We start from the raw sequence: 23,847 nt of genomic DNA, 5'->3' as shown, positions 1-23,847 counted from the left end.
ATGTGATTTTATGAGACTCTATAATCATGCATGTCTGACAGGTTTCATTCTTGATTTTATTGAAGTTGTGTTTTGTTGTGTAAGTTTTAGCCTCTTTGTATTGTTACTGGTGTTTTAAGTTCATTTATATATGTCGATTGATTCTGGTACTACTTTTTTTGTTTTTCCCAATTGATTACTAAGTGCATTGGTTATTGTTTTTGGCTTTTTGTACCTGAATCTGCTTTAGAATTTTTGTTTGGTACCATGCTTTCAAATTGAGCTATATAGCTCAACCGATATTTTTGATACCAGTTTAGGGTTGCCACAAGTTTCCCCACATGAAATTCCCTCATATTTTCCCTATTTTCCAAAGAAGTTTTAGAATTTTTCCCTGACAAAATTTGAGATCTCAAGGGTAAATAAAGACATAAGTGACAAAGAAATGTACGCACTTAAGTATTTCTAAATGTGTGAGCAAAAATCTTAATTACTAACACCAACATCATTTGCAATGAACTGTTTTTAGATGGAGAAAGCAAGCCAAATGGTATATGTATTTCATTAAGGTCACTGATGTTATTTTATTTCAATAAAGTGAAGCACATTTGGTGACAAAAATACTGATTTTGTTGGAGTCACAAGACAGATTTAAAATACCTTCACTGCTTTCAGAAATAACCTCAGAAAAATGTAGGCCTCTTGAAAGAAATGTATAAGGTGGGGAAGAGTTGTCTAAACCAACACTATAGATGACTACTAATAAAATGTTGGTTATACTATGGTTCATTATTGTCAGTTATTACCCACTGTGTTACGTCTATTATTCTACAGGTATTGCGTGATTTTTCTTTCCAGAAATACTTGAGTACATAGCATACAAACTGCCACAATTTCCCTCTTTTCATCATCCATACCTTCTAATATATAAACTACTATATACTAGAATAAATAAAATGCCTACAAAATGCTGCACTGTACAATGTACTTGTGATGAGACAGTCGCAATTCCTGAAATCCAGCACCTGTAGTCTGTGGGCTGCTGAGGAGCGCCACAGTCCTGGGTCCATAGATAAACCATGAAAATCCATCACATTACACCTCACACAGACAGACCCAGCCTGTGCGCAGGTCAGTGAGATTAGATCTGACAGGCAGGGCCCGCACATTAGTGGAGAAGTGTGGGCTTCAGATCAGCAGGCTTGATCCATTAGAGATACCCACTGAAATGGCCTGCAGTTTTGGCCTGTCATGGAACTCCTCACATGCGGCCAGCTATTCAATTGTCACAGACACCATGTTGATGAAATGAGACTGTGGTGATCACCCACGCAACAGATAACTTGCGCAAATACTCTGAGAATCAATAATAATGAGGATAGGTAGCAACACACCGTAAAGATGATCACTGAGCCACAGAAAGTCATATACATAAGACAATCACACTCTCAAAACTAGATTTTTGGCCATAGCCTTTGTCAGAAAACAAGAATGCACACACATTCACACAATCACTCAGACACATCTCATGCACACATGACCATTGTCTCTGGCTGCAGCGTCAACAATCTCTGAGACTCAGATCCAAAAAAACCATTCCTAACGCCTCCCTGCCTCTCATCAGCAGCTGCTAGGCTAACAGCTAGTATTGGTGGCAGCACTGACTGCAATCTGAGGGGAGAGGTGTGAAGGGGAGAAGCAGTATAAATGAGAAATTAGGGTAGCGGTGCACATACTCAGCTGCGCCCAGCCAGTGATAAAGCATGACATTTCAGTAAACAAACCATTTCATGCTACTGAGACAAAAATGAGATGTTTCCAGTGTTTTTTCATATTTCCCTGATTTCCCTGATATGTCTGAAATTCCCTGATTTCCAGAACTTGTGGCAACCCTGCAGTTACAATGTCCTTGCTCTTACTGTGCATGTTTTTCTTTTTTTGAAATGACTGTTTTATCTTGTTTTTGTTGTTGCATTTTGTTTCTCCCTCCCCGAAAGCCCCATTTTCTTGTGGTGGTCTATTAGCTTCAATATTTATTATTATTATTATTATTATTATTATTATTATTACTATTCTTTCTTTTCTCAGACGTTATGTCTGGTCAAAAATGGAAAGTGACGCGGACCTTGATCAAGCGTGACTTCCTTTTAACTGTATGGTATATGTTACATTGCATTTAGGAACTTTCGGATAATTGAACATGTATCAATAATTACAGATTTCTGTAGTTGTATATATAAGTTTGGATGTAGCTGTATTGCGTCGATGTACTGGTGGATATTGTGTGGTATGACTCTTGTAGTTGATAGTGTAATTGGTATAATGTCAACTTTATCCTGATGACACATGTCCTTGAGTTCCTCAGCCAGTTGGATGTATTTTTCAATTTTTTCTCCTGTTTTCTCTTGTATATTTGTTGTATTGGGTATGGATATTTCAATTAGTTGTGTTAATTTCTTCTTTTTATTGGTGAGTATGATGTCAGGTTTGTTATGTGGTGTTGTTTTATCTGTTATAATGGTTGTGTTCCAGTATAATTGTCAGGTTTGTTATGTGGTGTTGTTTTATCTGTTGTAAATGGTTCTGTTCCAGTATAATGTAGTATTGTACATCCGCTTGTGATGTGATCTACTGTTTCTATTTGTTGTTTGCAAAGTCTGCATTTATCTGTTGTGGTATTGGGATCTTTAATAATATGCTTGCTGTAATATCTGGTGTTTATTGTTTGATCCTGTATTGTAATCATGAATCCTTCCGTCTCACTGTATATATTGCCTTTTCTTAGCCATGTGTTTGATGCGTCTTGATCGATGTGTGGCTGTGTTAGATGATACGGGTGCTTGCCATGTAGTGTTTTCTTTTTCCAATTTACTTTCTTCATATCTGTTGATGTTATGTGATCTAAAGGGTTGTAGAAGTAGTTATGAAACTGCAGTGGTGTAGCCGATGTATTTATATGAGTGATTGCTTTGTGTATTTTGCTAGTTTCTGCTCATTCTAGAAAGAATTTTCTTAAATTGTCTACCTGTCCATAATGTAGGTTTTTTTATGTCGATAAATCCCCTTCCTCCTTCCTTTCTGCTTACTGTGAATCTTCTGTTGCTGAATGCATGTGATGTATTCCATATTTGTGGCATTGTGATCGTGTAAGTGTATTGAGTGCTTCTAGGTCTGTGTTACTCCATTTCACTACTCCAAATGAGTAGGTCAATATTGGTATAGCATAAGTATTTATAGCTTTTGTCTTGTTTCTTGCTGTCAATTCTGTTTTCAGTATTTTTGTTAGTCTTTGTCTACATTTTTCTTTTAGTTCTTCTTTAATATTTGTATTATCTATTCCTATTTTTTGTCTGTATCCTAGATATTTACAGGCATCTGTTTTTTCCATCGCTTCTATGCAGTCGCTGTGGTTATCCAATATTTAATCTTCTTGTTTAGTGTGTTTTCCCTTGACTATGCTATTTTTCTTACATTTGTCTGTTCCAAAAGCTATATTTATATCATTGCTGAATACTTCTGTTATCTTGAGTAAATGGTTGAGTTGTTGATTTGTTGCTGCCAGTAGTTTTAGATCATCCACATATAGCAAATGTGTGATTTTGTGTGGGTATGTTCCAGTAATATTGTATCCATAATTTGTATTATTTAGCATGTAGGATAGTGGGTTCAGAGCAAGGCAGAACCAGAAAGGACTTAATGAGTCTCCTTGGTATATTCCACGCTTAATCTGTATTGGCTGTGATGTGATATTATTTGATTTTGTTTGGATATTAAGTGTGGTTTTCCAATTTTTCATTACTATGTTTAGGAACTGTATCAATTTAGGATCTACGTAACCACGAGTGTGGTACACTGTCAAAAGCTTTTTGGTAATCAATGTATGCACAGTGTAGCGAACTTTGTTTAGTTTTAGCTTGATATGTCACCTCTGCATCTATTATCAGTTGCTCTTTACATCCTTGTGCTCCTTTGCAACAATCTTTTTGTTCTTCATGTATAATTTTGTTCTGTGTTGTATGTGTCATTAATTTCTGTGTAACGACTGAAGTTAATATTTTGTATAATGTTGGTAGACATGTTATGGGGCAATATTTAGCTGGGTTTGCTGTGTCTGCTTGATCTTTAGGTTTCAGATAAGTTATTCCATGTGTAAGTGTATCTGGGAATGTGTATGGGTCTGCAATGTAACTGTTAAATAATTTAGTTAGATGTGAATGTGTTGAGGTGAACTTCTTTAGCCAGAAATTTGCTATTTTATCTTTTCCAGGGGCTTTCCAATTGTGAGTAGAATTAATTGCTTGGGTGATTTCATGTTGCAAAATTATCACTTCCGGCATTTGTGGTATCATCTTGTATGTGTCTGTTTCTGCTTGTATCCACCGTGCATGCCTGTTATGTTGTACCGGGTTTGACTATAGGTTGCTCCAGAAGTGTTCCATGTCTGTTATGTTTGGTGGATTGTGTATTTTAATGTGTGTGTTATCTATTGTCTGGTAAAATTTCTTTTGGTTTGTGTTGAATGTTTGGTTTTGTTTCCTTCTATTTTCACTTTTTTTGTATCTTCTAAGTCGTTTGGCCAATGCTTGTAATTTCTGCTTCTTTTCATCTAATTGCTCTATCGGTTCTTGTTTTGAGATTTTACCTAACCTTTTTCATTTTTTTTTCTGACATTTCATTTCTTATAAATTGTGTTAGCTGTCCAATGTCTTCTCAGTTTTTCTATTCTGATCTGTAGCCTGTGTTGCCATGCTGGTTTTGTGGGTTTCTTCTGTGTGTTGGCTGGTTCTGGCCTCTGCCTAGTGTGTATATTTAGTGTAGTGAGTGCTCCTATATAAACCAGTACTTGTAACTCTTCCATAGTTGTATTTTCATTTATTTTGTTGTGTATGATTGTGTTGATAGTTGTTATTGTTGTTTCTACTTGTGGGTTATTTGGTGGTCTATGCAAGAATGGTCTAATGTCTGTATTTGTGTCTTTGTATTCTATATATGTCAGCTGAAATTTTTCTTCTATATCTAACATGTGTGTCACTTCGTGTTCTATTTGTGCTTGTTCTGGTGGCTGTCTTAAGATTTCGTTTTCCTCTGATTGTTTAATTGATGTGTGGTGTTCTTTCTTTGTTTGCTCTGGGATGTTTGAGTCCATTACTGTATTTTTTTCTTCTTCTGATTGCACATTATTGTGTTGTAGTATTTGTTGTACTTGTTGTTTGATGTTTTCTAATTCTGACTGGTGTATCCTGTTATTTTTGATTACTACACGGATCTGATCAGCTGGTCGTTGTTCTGTTAAAAATTTTAATTCTGGGTATCTGGTAATAAATGTTGTGTATACTTGTGATCTGTATCCAGTTGTGTTGGTTCCTAAGTTTGTTGCTTGGTAATAACAGAACATGAGGTGTCGGTTAACTTCATCTGACCATCTCATCCTCTGTCTTTGTTTTCCTTCTAGAGTGGTTGGAGGAAGCATATCCTGCAAAACACCTCTATTTGGATTTAAATCACTTTCCGTGTGGCTAGTAGTGTCGTTACCATTGTGGACGGGCATAGGGTTCAAGCGTAGTCCCCGACCATGACAACGCTTGTCCAAGGCTTCATTAGTTCTGTCCTGAACCAACTAATCACACTAAAAGGGGGGTTAGCCCTATTAGTGGTTTGTTCTTTTCGTCGCCTTTTATGACTGGCAGAACATACCGGAGGCCTATTCTTTTCCCGGGCCTCCACGGTTTTTTTTATTATTATTATTATTATTAAGAATTTGAGCAATTCTGTGCCCAATGTTTGTATTTTCATGCCATGGAAATATTTAATGTTGCCAGTCACCGTTTTGAAATTATGTTTCTGTTACATCTTGGGTCTTGGTACAATGTCATTGCTCAGAGTTGACTGGTGGTACTGAGGACTCTGATTCATACCTTGTATGTTACATCATGGTGAGGTACGCAAAGATGCAAGCTTCAGATTGAAGATGTTGATGTGTTCGAATCTAATGTGTAAAATATTTTGAAAGTAACAATGGGACACTTGAATACAGGTTTTGCAGCAATGCCTAAAAAGGGAAAAAAGTTATTTTTTGTGGTAGATGTAAAAGTGACAGAGTCATGTAGTATCTGCTCAAATTTTTGTTTCATTACTTTTTGCTAGAAGCATAGGTGGGAGATGGTTAGATCACTGCTGGGATTCTATGACTAAACACAATACCAACCAGTGTATTAAATGTGAAGAATAAGTAGCAGTGGCGAAGTATCATCGCATTAATTTTTGTTTGTACATTTAAAAACACTTTACATTACAGTATGTTCTAGTGATGTCAGCAATTCCTGGTGCTCAGATGTGAACCCATTTTCAAATACAAATTAAAGGTTTTTTAAATTGTTTTTGGGTAGTGTATAAAAAATTTATACTTTGTTTGTGGAAATCACTGTGATATGTAATTGCCACAGCAAAGATAAGATCCCGGCAGTTAGTGGAACAAAGAGAAATTACCCATAATTCAAAGTCAGATTAGACAGGACTTAAGTTAAAACTATAGTCCATTCATCTTCACTAAGATAATTCAATGTTTGTGACCATTTTGATGATTTTTGATGGAAAACTTTGGACTTGGCATATCTTGTCAAAAAGTAATACAACATCCTATTGATTCATCCTAGTGACAATTATCACTCTGTCACTGTTATGTTTAATGATTATGGAATTTAACGTTCTTAGAAACTACTCTGCCACAGCAGCCAGCTCTTGAAGAAAAACTCTGAAGTAACACAGATATTCAAAAACTTCAAAGTCATAGTGAAAAAGCAGACAAGCAGAGATATCAATAAGTTGTAGTCTGACAAGGGAAAGGAGTATGTCAATGATGAACTAAAAAGATTTCCAACTTCTGAAGGTGTCACCCACTAGCTTACAGTACATTACAGTCCACATCAAAATGGTGTTGCCAAGAGAGTTAACATAACATTGGTTGAAAAAGCTTGTATCATGATGTTCGATGATAACGTAGCAAAGGAGTATTGGTATGAAGCTGAATCTACACCTGCATACCTATCAAATCATTTGGCATCCACCACACCTGGATATCAGGTGCCATATGAACTTTGGTGTAGGAGAAAGCCTTGTCTATCACATCTGAGAATTTTTGGCCGCAGTGCAATGGTTCACATTCGAATACCCCACTGCAAGAAGTGGGTCAAGGAGTCACAGAAACTGACATTTGTAGGTTACTGTCAGACAACCAAAGGCTATCGATTCATCAGTAGGGAGACTGGTCACATAATTATCAGTAGGGATGTAAAATACCTGGAGGATGAGAAATTTTCAAGCTCAAAGATAGAGGAACCTCAAGATCACAAATACCTTAGGATTGGAACAGGAAGCAGTTCTTCAGGACATCAATACTTAAGAAACTCAAGGAGAAGTTAAATCAGAAGACAGTGATAATGAACTCTTTTATGGCTTTAGAATGATTCAATAGAAATTGAAGCTCAAGAAGAGTGTCATGAGATGCAAAACGTAGTTCAAGATGTTACACCCTGGAGTTCAAACAGAGAGCCAAAACCCAAGACATGGCCTGATCATGTTACTTACTATTTTAAAGAAAGACTTCCAAGTGCAGAAGTTAATGTCAAAGAAGCCTTGGAAGGGACAAATAATAAAGAATGGAAAAATGCAGTGAAAAAAGAACTCTCATCTCCAGTTTGCAATTACACATTTGAAGACGTAGAGTTACCTGGAGGACACAAACCACTCAAGGCTAAGTGGGTATTAAAAATAATGCCTGGGCTAGCAGTACACCAGAAACATTTAAGGCCTATCTAGTGGTAAAAGGATGCACTCAAGTTAAAGGTGTTGATTATCAGGAAACCTTGCACCAGTCATCAAGGATGCATCTATTAGATACTCTTGTCTATGGTAGCTTGGGAGAACCTGGAGATCGACCATGCTGACATCACTACTGCTTATCCGTATTGAGACTTAAATGAAGAAATTAATGTCATTCTGCAAGAAAATTGTGCAACTCCTGGAAAAGGATGGAGGCTGAAAAAAGTTGTTTATGGGCTCAGACCATCTGGAATTAAAAAATTGATGAGGCATTAAGAAAACTGAAACTGAACAAATCAAACTGATCCATGTATCTGTTTTCAAGCAATGGCATCAAACCAGTCATCATAGCCTTATATGTCAATGACATGATATTATTCTCAAATGACAGAAGTGTTTCGGATCAGTTCAAAAGTTCTTTGAAGAGATTTTTTGAGATAAAACATATAGGACAGATAAGCCAATGCCTAGGCATGGAAATTACATGGATTCATAAAAAAGGAAAATTATGGGTCTCCCAGAAATCCTGTGGAAACAAGAAGAAGAAGAAGAAGAAGAAGTTTGAAATGAGTGAAGCCATTCTGGTGTCAACACCACTTGAACTTGGTTTGGACTTTGATACTGAAGTAACTTGTCAAGAGGCAACAGGAAGTCTTCTATATCTATCTCACATCTCCAGACCTGATGTGTGTTTTTCTGTAAGTCTCCTGAGCAGATATATTCATTGTTTTAAAAAGATTCATTGGTTGTCAGTAAAAAGATTGTTTAGATATTTAAAGTGAACCATGTACTACATGCTAGAATTTTCTAGATATGGTAACAGAGAAATAATTGCCTTCAGTGATGCAGATTGGGGAAATAAAATCAATGACAGACATTATGTAAATGGTTCATACATTAAAATGCAAAACTCTAATTTCATGGACTAGTAGAAAACAAAAAAACAACTGCACTTCCTACCGGCAAAGCTGAATATAAAGCCCTACTGTGGTTAAAACAACTTATGTCTGAGGTAGATCGAAACAGTGTCAAATTCACTTATAGTATACTGTGATAAGAAAGGAGCCATTCAGTTACCCAAGAACCTAGTGACAACTCCAGATGCAAACATACAAGAATAAAGTACCGTTTTATAAGAAGGCATCTTGAATCAGGTGTCATCAATGTTGAACATCTGCCTTCTGAAGAAATGTTAGTTGATGCTTTCACAAAATCACTTAGCAATGCCAGATGTGAAACTTGTCAGAAACTGTGACCTTGTAAATTGTCCTTGATTTTTCTTCTGGTACTTAATGTAACTTTCACTTATGAAAGCAATGGATAAAATATAAACCAAAATAGAAGAAAACTTACTCCCCAGGACGTAAGTTGTATGTGGGATATCTTGGAACATGATTGTATCCCTCTTCTGTGTGGCTTGCATTATCTCCTACATTCACATTACTTGCTCCATACATACACTCTTCATATGAAGGAGGTGCTGCAATGAAACACATTAATAGTGAATAAATGTTTGTTGAGGCTGCATTCATGATTAATCATGGGGCTCTACTGTCCCATTTGTTAAATAACAAATGCCAGCATACAAAAACTCATGGTAGTGTGCTTCCATCTACCATGTAGAGATTTGCAAATCATTACACAAGAGAACAATTATATTCTAAATCACAACCAAGCACTGCAGAAAGATGTAATTAGTATACCATTACATACACGTAACATCAATGAAAGACTGTAATATCAGCTAGTAGTACGTCTCTGAATTGCTCATCAAAAAACAAATTACTATGGAAAAAAATATTTCAGGCTATCAATCTGTAATCTTAGTGAAGATACTACAATTAACAGAAATAAATATGAATTAATTGTCATCTGCAACCATATACAACAAACTGTGAAAGAAATCAGCCACTGTAAAAACATGACACATAAGGAAAACCACACCATGGGGTAAGAAGGCGTGAATTCATAATTTTATGTGTTTCTTCAAAAATCTGTAATTATGATTTTTAAAAACTAATATTTACATGTATACAAACAGTAAAGAACATTCTTTATGCTTAACAGCCATAAAATAAAGCCCACTGATAATGCTGCAACAGCAGTGAAAGATGTTTGGGATAAAAAACAAAATTGTGTTTTGTTAAAGGCAAGCCCCGTCCAAAAACATATGTATTGTTAAAGCAAACACGGACAAAAGAGCATCAACCCCAAGATGATTATGCTTCATGTTAGTTTAGCTCATGTTGGACTAAACTCAGTACAGACACATATGTAATAGGAATGTTACTACTGATGTATAAGTGGCACATACTGTTTTATCTAACTTGTTTATGCCACTGTCATGTTCATCTATGACTGTTCAATTACACTATTGATGATAAATCACTAGAAACTGTAACAACCATAAAATACCTATCAGCAAGTATTCACAGTAACCTAAAGTGAGATAACTGCATAAAAATATTGCGGAAGAAGCTAGGTAGAAATTCACTGAATAAATCTTAAGGAAATGTAGCCACAAACAATAAGTCTGGGACCGTTGCCAGGTTGAATTATTAGAAAAGAGAGAAAATATACAACAACAAGCAGCAAATTTGTCACAGGAACATTTAGTAAGAAAGGGAGTGTTACAGGTATGCTCAACAAACTCCAGAGGCGGGTCTTTCAAAGGAAGTGCTATTATGCAAGGAGAGGTTTACTGTTTAAATTCTGAGAGCATACATTCCAAGAAATGTCAGGCAACATATTGCTTCCTCCCACATATGTCTCATGAAATTGCCTTGCCACAGTAACGAAATGAAAGAAAGTAGACCTCACATGGAGGCTTACTGACATTTGTTCTTCCCCTGCAGCATTCTCTAATGGAATGGGTGGGGCAGGGGATTGCATTTATTTCATAATTATTCCACCCACCCACACACCCACACACACACACACACACACACACACACACACACAGAGAGAGAGAGAGAGAGAGAGAGAGAGAGAGAGAGAGATAAAGGTGGCTTGCAGAATAAGGACAGACCGCTACTCACCACATAGAGGAGGCATTGAGTCACAGACAAGCACAATGAAAAGACTGTGGACAAGAAAGTCCTTCTTCCAAAATAGAAAACACACACTTATTCACACTAGCATAACTTGACACACATGGCCACTGTCTCTGCCCCCTGGGCCCGACTGCTGCGACAGCACATGACTTGAGCAGCTACCTGGGATGAGTGGTGTGGTTAAGGAGAAAGCAGGCAGCTGGACTGATAGCAGGGTAAGCTTGGGGGAAGCACTGTGGCAGCATGCAGGGACATGATCGACATAGGAAAGGGCTGAAATGTGCAGAGTCAAGAGACTGTGCTGGGATGGTTAGAGGGCATGGAGACTGTAGAGGAGAAAAGTAGGGAAGGATCACAGATCAGTGGGCATGTTGGTAGAATAGAAAGGACGTGCAGTGGGAGTAGGGAAGGGGATAGGCAGGTAGAAGAAAGAGACTTGCAAAGGTTGCGGCCAGGATTACAGGAACAAAGGATATGTTATACAGTGTTCCCACCTGCACAATACAGAAAAGGTGGTGTTGGTAGGAAGGATCTAGATGGTACAGGCTGTGAAGCACTAATTGCAATGAAGCACATCATTATGGGCAGCACGTTTAGCAACTGGGTGGTCCAGCTGTCTCTTGGCCACAATTTGACAGAGGCCATTAATGCAGACAAGCAGTTTGTTAGTTGTCATGCTCATGTGAAAAGGAGCACAGTCATCACAGCTTGGTTTGTAGATCACATGGCTCCTATCACAGGCACCCCTGACTATGATGGGATAGGAGATGCCTGTGGCAGGACCAGATTAGGTGGTAGTGGGAAGATGTATGCATCTGGTTCTGTTGCAGGGATATGATCCACAAGGCGAGGGATTTGGAGCAGGCGTAGAGCATGGATGGATAAGGATATCGTGCAGCTTTGGTGGGCAGAAGAATACCATAGTAGGAGGGGTGGGGAGAAAATTAAGTAGACATTCCTCATTTCAGGGCATAATGAGAGTTAGTCTAAGCTCTGGCAGGGAATATTGGTTCACTTGCTTCAATTCTGGGTGGTACTGAGTCACAAGAGGAGTGCTCTGGATTTCTTGAATGGGGTCACTGCAGTAGGGTTTTTAGGGTAATGTATCTGACAGCTGGCTGAGTCCCTCTGCCCGGTAACCCTGTAGGTAGTAACCACAATAGTGGACTATCTCATCAGAGGCCATTAATGCAGACAAGCAGTTTGTTAGTTGTCATGCTCATGTGAAAAGGAGCACAGTCATCACAGCTTAGTTTGTAGATCACATGGCTCCTATCACAGGCAGCCCTGACTATGATGGGATAGGAGATGCCTGTGGCAGGACCAGATTGGTGGTAGTGAGAGGATGTATGCATCTGGTTCTGTTGCAGGGATATGATCCACAATTTCTAGATGGTGCAGTGTGGTTTTCTGTGCAGATATAAGGTTAGTTTCCATGTTGAGAGATTTGATGAATGACAGTGAGGAAAGGTTCAAAATAGGAAATACTGGAAAGTTAACACAGGGTTATTTTGGGGGCACTGTGGGTGGATCATGGTTAGATGGAGGACTGAACTGAATCAGGCAGCATTCAATACTGGTTTCAGATTGAGACTGATTGGTAGGACTGGTTGTAAAAAAGTGTTTCCACTGTAAGGACTAGGATTGCTGATATTTTTAAAAATATCAGGAATCCGATACACAGATATTTAAAAAAAACACTATTAGCCACCTTTGATATATCAAAAAAAAGTTATCAATTTATTCATGGAAAAAATATCAATGTAGTGGCCAAAAATAATATTGACTGCACATTGCAAATACACTGCCAGTCTTAGAGCTGTATGCTTAAGTATTGATTTATTATTAGATATTCCATACATCAACAAGCTAGCAGCCTGTATATCCCTCTTAGAGCACAAATTGAAAGGATAATGACGCACACTCACTCTTGGTGATAATCACTTTGCTAACAATAGTAACTGCAGGTCAGTGGCACAATAAAAGGTGTCCAATTGGTCTATTGTACACTTTTGTCACATATCGGATTTGTCTGGAACACTTAATGTCAACTTCCCTGTTTTTTCATTTTCACCAACACCAGTCACCTAACAGTTGTAGTGTCAAAATTGTGTGGTGAAGTTAAACGCTGCAGTTTCTGTTGGTCGCACTGAGTGCCAATTACATCAGCATTTCCCCTCACATGTCTCTGCCCACCACAAAGACCAGTCTTGTCCATTTAGATTTTAGTTCATCAGATTTAGCAATTGTTTTTGAAGAATGCCGATGTGAAGAAAAAGCACTCCTCCCCCTCCCCCCCCCCCCCCTCCAAATGCATCGGATTACTTCTTTGTGCCATCTATACTTGCTAACACAGTCAAATAGAAAGACTGGATGTGATGAAAGCTCAAAAATTAATAAGACTCCTTGACTCAGTGAAAGTAAAATTATTTTATACTACAATTTCAAAAGAACAACTTCAAATATTTATCGAAAATTGCAAAAAAAAATATTGCATATAATAAAAATATTGCATAAAATTAAAATATCAGCACTTGATACTGCCATTTCGATATCAATACACCATCAAACAAAATATCATCAGTATATTTTGGAAAAAAAAATATCGATGGATCGATATATCGATATTGTATCAACTTCCCTAGTAGGGACTGGCAGAAGGAGAGAAGGTCCTTAACAAGTCCAGCATGAGAGCCTTTGAAAAGGGGTGATACTTCCGTGGGAATGACGTTTTTGGAGGACAGGCTCATGACTGTTTTTGGGGCTTTTTCAGTTTTTGAATTCTGTATGCTGGAGACAGGAAGTTTCTGAGTATGTGGTAAATGTAGTAGGTCTGTGAGGCAGGGTCTGTCAGCTATGAGAAGAGGCAAATATTTGAGTGAGCTCAACAGATGTGCCTAAACTTGACATTAATAATTTAACTTCCAGTGGTAGCCTATCCTCTTGTTTTATATAGAAATATTTTTTTTCATCTTTTAAGGTGAGTAAAGAGTACATCAATTTAAATAATGGCTCACTCCTATTTTCTACAAGCTTTTCATAACTTCATTTGTTTTGAAGTATATCAGGGCTCAGAAATTTTAAGAAGCTTTTTCTCCTTTCCCTATTATCTAATTAAACTAATTTTTTTCTACATGTATGAGACTATTGGTGCAGTTTACAGGTGCATACAAGAAACTGAAGATAGTAGCTCCAAAATAACAGAAAAATTTCCCCATTCAATTTACTCTAACTTAACATAACAGTAATTTTAGAGTTACATAATGTTTTTTGAGTATTTATAAACCAAAAAGACACATAGGAATTACAGATATTGGCTGCAAGCAGGTATTGATTTAAATCAATGGGGGAGGTGGATTATTTGTGTGAGACGAGGATTCGAACCCAGGACTCCTGTTTACTAGGCATATGCCTTGAGCACTATGCTGTCCAGACACAGTGGTCATCTCAACTGCACACTATCCTAGCACACCTCCCCTCAGACCTAATTTCTCAACCTATAGACATGCTAAGAATAAAGTGCCTCTTAAACATTATCCTCATTACTGAAGGCATTTGCCGATTCCCGTACGAGTTCGAGCCTGGTGCGCATCCATACTGAAGAAATCATTGGCCGTCCTCGCCTTAATTGTATATATGTGGTGTCTGTTCTTCCGGATATATGCCAACCACCTGTCTTGACCTCTCCTCATCAAACATGTGTGTATATTCTTATGACTGTATATACAACTTATATTTTCCTTGTATTAAGCTGACAGAAGCTTTATCACTGCAAAATGATTTGTAGATAAATAAATTATTGAGACAGGAAGAAAAGATTAGTTTGCAGATTTGTAAAATCAATTGCATTCACATATCTATGAATTGTTTGGAATGGTATTATTAACTGTAAGACTTTTTTCTCCCATAACTGTCAGATTTTTCTCCCACAGGGAGTGAATGAATATCTTCACCAAATGAATTATGAATTACGTGGTATATACAATGAAGAATAATGATGCTGATAACTGAACCCTGAGGCAACCCGTAATTAGTACTTTGTGATTCAAGAATTATATTTTTATATTTAACAATTATCAACTTCTCAGACATTAACTGTGTTTGCCAAATACCACAATGTTTTGAGATGCAATATATTTGTATTTCATGTCCAAGGACAGTTGAAAACACAGTAATACACATTTGCAATGTCTGTGTATATCACTAGGATGTACAGTTTGACAGTATGATCATTGTCAACTATATGAATGTGTCAGTCTTTGCCTTTATGTACTTGCAACAGATCGGGCAAAATAATCAACAGAAAACTTTACAGGTCTTTGAAAGATAAAATAAAAAGTGTTAACAAAATTAAGATGTATACAAAGATGACAGTAGGTCAGAAAGAGGAAAGAGTGAAATAGAAAAGTACCTGGTGTACTAAGTGGCAGTAGTTCGTTAAACGAGAGCACTGATGATACCATGGGACGACAACAGGTTTATGTTTACCATATGCACATCAACAATCAAATTCAGATGATGAGCCCATCACAAATAAAACAAGGTATGAAGGATGACCCGAATGAAGACAGTGGCTATGTTAACAAGTTGATGGATATGTTCAGTTCATCAAAAGCCGAAAGTGAGCCGAGCAAAACACAAGAAGTAGAATCTGAGTATGAGGGCAGCTTAGAACAAGATAGCGAAAAACTGCTGAGCATGAACAATTTATTAAAAATGTTGTCTGCACAAATTGCAGCACAAGGTAGTAATATTAACAATCAGCTTAAAACACAGGCAGATGTAATTAAAAAACAAGGTGTTAAAATCAGTAAACAGATTGAAAAGGTAGACTCAAAAAGTAGGTGTTGTGGGTAATGCAAGCAAGGACTTAAAAACTGAAATAGATACTGTCAATACCAATGTCACCACGATGCAGGGACAGATTAATGACATCAATGATAAGTTCAATACCAAAATAATCTACATTCAAGACACTGTAGGACCTCTGGTAGTAACAAAAGTTGATGAAAAGGTTTCTGGCCTCAAAACCGAAATAGTAAACAAATGCAAAACCAAAATTTCTCAATTGAGACAAATGGTGAATGATTCTGGGAAGGAATTGAGTAAACAAATGACAACATGCAGAAAGAAGTGTGAACAGAACACTTTCCAAATTCAAGGTAAAGTGAGTGACCTTGAATGGAAAATAGGAGAAAAACCAAATTATATCAGTGACAGAATAATGTGCAGCAAATTGGTAGAGGGCAAAGAATGATTCAATCCAGCAAAAAGACATAGTGGATGGCACCCATCAGATTTTTGAAAAAGTATGAAAGGAAATTTCCTGATTACGTAATGGACTAGGAAAAGATAAATGTGCTCATCAGCACATTAGCTGGTGATGTGAAAAGATGGGGACTAAGTTTGGATACAGAACAAATGTCATTTGGCGAATTTAAACAGAAATTTATGGAGGAATACTGGTCAGATCAAAAACAGGACTGCCTATGGCAGGAGTTTATCATGTCCAGGTTATATGACAACAGAGGCAGCAACTCAATGAAAGAGTTTTGTGAAATGTGGTATCAAAAACTGACACACTGGACAAACAGACAAACGGAATCTGAAATAGCGTGAGAACTATGGAAAAAGCTCCCAAAGGATTTAAAATCTTAGGTGGGAAGTAATCACAAAAGCTTCTCGTCATTTTTGGAAAGGATTGAAGACGAGGCCCACTGGAGAGGGAACCGTAATTATTGTCAAAATAATAACAACCAGAATTGGGATAATCATGAGAGTAATGAACAGAATGAGAACAAACATTACTGCATAAATATGATACAAAAAGTTAGAGGCAGAGGTCGCAGTAACATGTCATTTCACAGCAGAGGATTTGCACTGTGAAACTATCAAAATCAAAATGACATGGAAAACGAAGGCCTGAATGGAAAAATATTGCTGGCCCAAACTAAAGAAATCATACCGGCCAAAACAAAGTGAAATTAAGACACGAGTAAGCAGCAGCACAGCACCACAGAACTGTGCACTCAGAACAACAGGTGCGCGCATAAGTCAGTCACAGGCGACAGGCTATGCTACAGGGGCTAGCGTGCAAGCTGAGCAACCGTGTGCATTGAACTTGGCAGAGCAATAAGCTGTCTGTAGCGCAGCTGCAGTGACGGCAGCAGGGAGAGATGACATCACAAGGGAATTCAGTGGACCTGTTTCGGTGGGAAATATCACCGAAATGAATGCTTAAGATAGAAACCCCACATGTCCAAAATTAGTTCTGCACTTCATGCTGTGATGCTCCAGTATTTTGACTGAGTAATGCTAATGATTGTGCGCAACATTAGTATGAACTTGGTGCAATTTTGCTCCTCATAATTTACTGGTGCATGTGTTATTGGTAACTGCTGCTACACACAGTACAGAGTGCACTAAGTCAGTTCATATCCTATTTGCTATTCAAAGTGAAATCTCAATGAAAGTATTCAATAACTAAATCCAATTTTCTCAAATATATATTTCCCAATTAATGTGCCTAATTAAGCTGGTGACTGACCAATTTTTTTTTTTTTTTTTTTTTTTTTTTTTTTTTTTTTTTTTTTTTTTTTCATACCACTTCTGTTAACTCCCAAGATTAAGGCCCATTTGGTTTTACTGTCAATGTCACAAAATTCAAAATTATAGGCCGGAGCCTTTTCCATTAGACACATGCATGGTCGAACTTTAATATCCTTTCAGAGGGTAACATTAGCATGTTTCACAGCCTGTTAATGTTATACGTAGCTTTACCCATGACAGAACTAAAGGTTCAGTTATGAGAGAATAATGTTATAAGATCTTGGTGAAATCTGTTGTTACCTTGGAATGAAAAAAAATAAATAAATAAAATAAAACACAAAACACAGGACAATTAGCCTCAATCAAAGTAAATATGCAGTAAACATACTCAAGAAATATGGTATGGAAGACTGCAATCTGGCTGCACTTCCACTTGAAACTGGTTTGCAGCTGCAAACATGTGAGGAAAAATTGATAGATGAGGAATATTTGTATTACATTACATTTCTTATGAGAAAGCCATTGGGTCACTGTTCTATTTGGCTCAAGGTGCAAGGCCAGACATTGTTTGTGTTGTGGGAGATCATCAACCTCAATTACCTAAAAATTCACTGACAAACAGTCAAACAAATTATGAGGTACACCAAAGGCACAGTCAACATAGAACTAACATTCTTAAAAACAGGAACAAACAAAATTTAAGACTTCTGTGATGCCAATTATGCATCAGATCTCGATCAACAATGATCAGTGACTGGCTGCATTTCCAAGTTAACTGGGACAGCAGTTTCCTGGAACCCAAGATGGCAACAAACAGTTCCTGTATGAACTACAGAATCTGAGTGCATGGCCCTATCAACCAACATCAGTGCAAGAAGTAATAGACCTCCAAGCAGTGCTCCATGAATTGTGTGTTATACATAGTGAAAAACCAATAAATGTGTTCTGTGATAATATTTCATGAATTAAGCTCTGAAGAACTTGTGGGGCTGTTGAGAAAAATATGTTTCATCTTTACTGCTGGCTTGTATAGTACTTATAATTTCTTGTTTATTCATCTTTGGTCTATTTTACAAATATATCACTGAATAAATAGTGTTTGATAATCTATGTTCCTGGGAATACAGCATACATAATTTCATTTGTCCAAGTTGACTTTATAATCTCTCAAAGGACTAATTGGAGCCAATATCCAATAGAACAACAAACATTTATTGGTACATATATGTTGAAGAAAGGAAGACCTTGAAGGTTATAAATTGTAGCAAATTAATGTTAAGCACGATATATATCAAATAGGCAAACAAGTTGTCATTGTCTACTTCCATGACTTATATGGAGCATGTCTAAACAAAACAACTACCGTTGCCCAACAAAGAGAACTTCTGGTGGCTGGCATGTAAATTCATTGATGGCTACAAAACACAGCAGCAATTGTTTAATTCACTGCACATGCTATCATTTCTTCTTGAAGTAATTTAGTTTCTGTACAGTGATAAGCAGGTATGGATTTTATGACATAGGTGCAGTTTCTTGTATTGAGAAGGTATTGATACTGCTCAAATAAATATGCATTATTATAAATTCCAGCTTTTAATTTATTGCTGTTGCTGTTCTGTATGTCCCAATAAGTAAGACAGATAATTCACTCTAACAACTGCACCATAAATAATGATAACTAATACCTATAAGGAAAATGTGTATATTATGCTTTTTCTCTCTCCCTCTTTTTGCCTATGTAATATTATAATTTTTTCCTCTTTTTCTTTTTCCTTCATTTTTTTGTCCAGAATATAATTCAACAGAATGAAATAAAAATCAGTTATTCCACACCTTGAATAAATATGTAGTGGCACCAACAGATTTCACTGCTGTAAATGAACACAATTATCGCAGACTATAAAAAGCATCTTTTGAGCTGTCAACATGGCTGCTGTTGTTATTTATAGTTGTTGTTCATCCTCCATTCTTTGTCAATACTATGTTTGCATAACAAAGTTATTATTGAGTAGTGAGCAATATTTATTGTGAACATGAGAATAAGAGTTACCATAGTTGTGATTTTGAAAAAGAATAAAAGCAAAGGATAAAAAAGAGAAAGAAGCAAAGGATAACAGTGAAATATTGTCATAAGTACCGGGAAAGGGAATCTGAATGGAACAAGGCTTACCACTCAATGCTGCATCACCATCCTCAACTTTTTAATTCATCACACGGCACAACAGATGCAAGAAGGGAGCAGGTATGCATGACATGGAAATTATAAACTTCCCAAGTTCTAGCCAATGCAACCTCAGATCTGGTTTATCAAGTCAAACACATATTTCAATAGTGTGAAATAATGGCAATTCCAGATTGTAATACCAACAGTATAAGGAAAATGATACATTGCTACTCACTGTAAAGATGACACATTGTAGACTGGCACAATGAAAAGACTGTTACAAATTTAGCTTCTAGCCAAAGACTTCTTCAGAAAAGGAAACACATTAGTCCAAGCTGCCGGAGAAGGCAGTCATGTGTGCCTGAGATGTACTTGCTTGTGTGAATGCATGTGTGTATGTTTCTTTTTCTGAAAAAGGCTTTGGCCAAAATCTAAATGTGTAAAGCCTTTGTCATGCCTGACTGCAACTCAATGTGTCATCTTTACAGTGAGTAGCAATTCTCCTTTTGGACAGCACTAGGTATTTGATAACACTGAAAGATTTAATATTGTGGTTTTGCATCTTGATTTGGTAGTGATTGAGGAAACTGAAGAAACCTTGTCACAACAAAGTTACACTGTGCTAAAGGAAGCTCGTATGGCACTATACACTGTTACCAGAACAGCGATTACAAAAGATTTTCACAGATGAAAACATGACCAATAAGACTCCATCACAAATGCTCAAAACTTTACATACATCAGCAGTCCCAGAACTTCTACCTTTACACGTAATGTGGTGTTGTAAAATCCCAGCCACCATCTACCCCATCATTGTGGCACAAACGCGCATAGCATGGCAAGTCTTAACATAGAAGGCAAACAGTATTGCAAACAGCTTTTAAGTGAGATTTCTGTGTATGCAAAAATCAGCAACAGTCAAGACGAGGATGCAGGAACAGGCAGAGAAATGGAAGGTGGCATCACTGGTCTTGTAACGAGCACACATACTTCTCACCAACAGCAAGCATAAACCAAACCCACCACTGAGCAACTAGCAGCACAAGTGGCAAAACTAAGCATGCACGTGGCCACACACTCACAGCAGCTACAAAGCCACAGTTTGAAAAATAGAAAAACTGCCATGCAACAAGATTTTCTGGAATTATGGTGAGGGTATCATAGGCATTTTGACAACTAAGCATATCAATACACTAAAGCCTGCAGTTACCTAAATTTCAAAGACTGACACTAAAAGGCACTAATGTCTTTACACAACACAAGTGCTCAGACCATAGTGTGCTAAGAAGATATGCAAAAGTCATGTTATCAGCAGTTAACAGTCACACTGATTGTTTGTACAGGACCAAATACCAGGTGACAATTTTCTTATTGATATGGATTCTGAAGTCAGTGTCTGTCCAAAAAGTGAGAGTGGCACACTGGCAGCAACAACACACAATATACTTACTGTGATCAATGATTCCAGGATTACTACCTATAGTGAAAATTATTCTACACCTGGATTCAAGCTTCCACTCGAGATGGACTTTGGGAGCTCAGACATGCCTGATCACATAATCCAAGCAGACTTTTTATGCCTGACTTGGTCAACCATCTATTAGTACCAGTACCTACAGAATGGATATTCCCTACTATACCTTTTGCACCAGGTCAAACACAGCGTGACAAGTCTGTGGCTTTCCACATGAAGATGTCCAGCATCTATACCGTGTCATCAGCGGTGGAGCATATTGATTCACTTCCATACTCGCAACAATGCAGGACACAACACATGTGCATCACACCAGAATAATCCCGGGAGTCATAATGATTCATGTTCAGTATGTAAAATCATGGAGTCATCTGAGGAGCCACATTTTCACAATCTACTCCTACAATTTCCAGCACTCTTTGAATCCTTCTGTGCCACCAGAAAACGCTCACACAATGCTCAGCATCACATTTGAATGACATGAGGTCAACCAGTCACATTCTGCCCCAGGCATCTGCATCCAGAGAAGTTTTTTTCAGCACAAGCAGAGTTTGACTGACTGCTGAAAACAGGTATTATGACCAGGATGAATAGCCAGTGGGCCTCCCCAATCCACATGGTCAATAAAAAACATAATTCCTGAAAGATATATGGAGATTATAGAGAAATAAATAGCTGCACAATCCCAGACCACTCATCTGTACCCAGTGTAATGGATTTTAACAGCACCATCAAAAATACTGAGTGTGATAGACTGTGTCAAGGCATATTCACAAATTCCCATGGCTGCAGTTGATACTAAGAAAACAGCAGTGACCACACCATTTGGCTTGTATGAGTATCATTTTATGCCACTTGGCCTCAGGAATGCCGCACAAACTTGGCAATGGTTTATGCACGAAGTGCTTACAGAATTACCATTTGTTTTTTGTTACATGAGTAACATTCTCATATATATCTGATACAGTAGAATAGGATGCAGCACACCTGTGGCAGCTTTTCAGCAACTTACAAGAATATGGCATACTTATTAATGTAGCAAAGAGCGTTTTGGGAAAAATTTAAGGTTAAATAACATAGAGTTCCAATAAATGCTTGTTATATAATGTAATTGGATAGATAAAAAATCTATTCACCAAGTGACAGCAGGAGAACACACACATAAAAGAAGGTTATGTGCATGTTCTCTGTCACCGCTTGGTGAGTAGATTTTTTTTTATCTACCTAATTACATTATATTGTCAAAAATTGATTATTTACATTGTTAAACACTTGTTATTGTTTGCTGGGATTTGTTGAGATCAGAGGGCATATCTTTTTGCTGTGTCTGTGATTTACCTTAAGCTGTCTTTTGCTGTGAAGATTGTGCGACTAGATACACCAAATTTATACTATATTTTGTAGCAAAAGGTGTAATATTAAACATGTTCTACATGTGCTTTGGAGTTTTCTTCCAATTAAATGGTTACATACAGTAGCTTTCAATAGCTTGTATTCATTTTCTGGAAACTTTTTATATTAGATGCAATAGTTTGTAAGTAACTTTCTGCTTGGCCCTTTCTGAAACCAACTACAGCGGCAAGAGGCATTTTTTAGTGTGGTGGCTCTGTTGACTGACCATTGGCCATATTGTGATCTAGACCACATTAAGCACTGACATCATTTGCTAACATGTCTGTATCTAAACATATAGCATTACAGAACTAATCACATATATCTACTACTATTATGTATTGTTTGTAATGAATATAGATCTACTCTGACTGGTAAAAGACAGACAGGGATCAGTCTCTTTACCTCATTGTCTCCTTCTCTGATTATCCTGTGTAACCCTGCAACATGTATCAGTGTGGTACTGTACACCAAATTCCTCGAAGCATCTTGTCCTTATTTAGAATTTTATCAAAATTATATTCCATATTCTTTGACTTTTTATGAAACTTGGAACATAAGCCTTCAATTCATGATTCTAGGATACAATCTCATTAGCTATAGTAACAACAGAAAGCCTTATTTTATTCTGTTGTTTCCAACACCAGAGATAATTACAACACTCATCATATTTATGTTCTGGGATTAGCTCAATTTGTTTCATAGTAACAATTGCTATGTTCTACCAATATTCTTGTCTTTAATTTCAGGAAGTATGACATATGGGCCACTGTTATGCCCTGAATAATTTTGATAATGATTTTTTCCCCTTTGAGATAGTTTTATTGTTTTTAACATGTGTTTCTTGGGCTGTAGCTTAAAAATGTGTCACTATTTTGTCCACATTGCTATTTTATTCTTCAGTTGTCCCAGTTTATGTTTGAGATTGTTTTAGTTCAGTGACTATAGTTGGCACATAATTTACATTACTTGAACCATGCTCAGTGTCAGCATGAAGTATTCCCTACTGAACAAGATATGGGATAGTTACATCTTGCTCTTGTAATGTTGCAGATAAGTGGATTGTGGGAATTTCCAACTTTATGGAACATTTTGGTTCCTTCTTCTTGTATTCCATCTTGGACTTGCATGCAATGCCTTGATATTTTTGTCATTTGATTCAAGTATTATGATTCTATTATCCACAGCTTGATGATGGTAGAGGCTTAGTTGACACTTTCAAAATGGTTGCCACTTTATTCATGGTGGCATATGTACCACTTACAGCAAGACTAACACAGTAAAAGTTGTTTAGAGTGACCATACCTGTTACATAGGGTTCATGGTGTGTAATCTACTCACACTTGCCACCAAAAGTGGCAACAGTTATGTTGTCACAAACATCAGTAAAGTACATTAAACTGTTTACACAAAAGCTG

General features: G+C 37.1%; 1 protein-coding gene across 2 annotated transcripts in view; it reads right to left on the bottom strand.

Annotated features, from left to right (window-relative positions):
* Positions 1–23,847, bottom strand: part of LOC124596596 (arrestin domain-containing protein 3-like) — a 128,019-nt gene that overhangs the window by 34,488 nt on the left and 69,684 nt on the right. For both annotated transcript variants that reach the window (XM_047135792.1, XM_047135791.1), the window contains one exon: positions 9,151–9,277. In XM_047135792.1, the coding sequence (XP_046991748.1) occupies positions 9,151–9,277 (127 nt within the window). The remainder of the gene's footprint in view (positions 1–9,150; positions 9,278–23,847) is intronic.

The sequence above is a fragment of the Schistocerca americana genome, chromosome 2 (genome assembly GCF_021461395.2).
Source record: "Schistocerca americana isolate TAMUIC-IGC-003095 chromosome 2, iqSchAmer2.1, whole genome shotgun sequence".
Lineage (NCBI taxonomy): Eukaryota > Metazoa > Arthropoda > Insecta > Orthoptera > Acrididae > Schistocerca > Schistocerca americana.
Note: the sequence above shows the minus strand (reverse complement) of the source record. Positions and strands in the feature narration are given on the sequence as shown.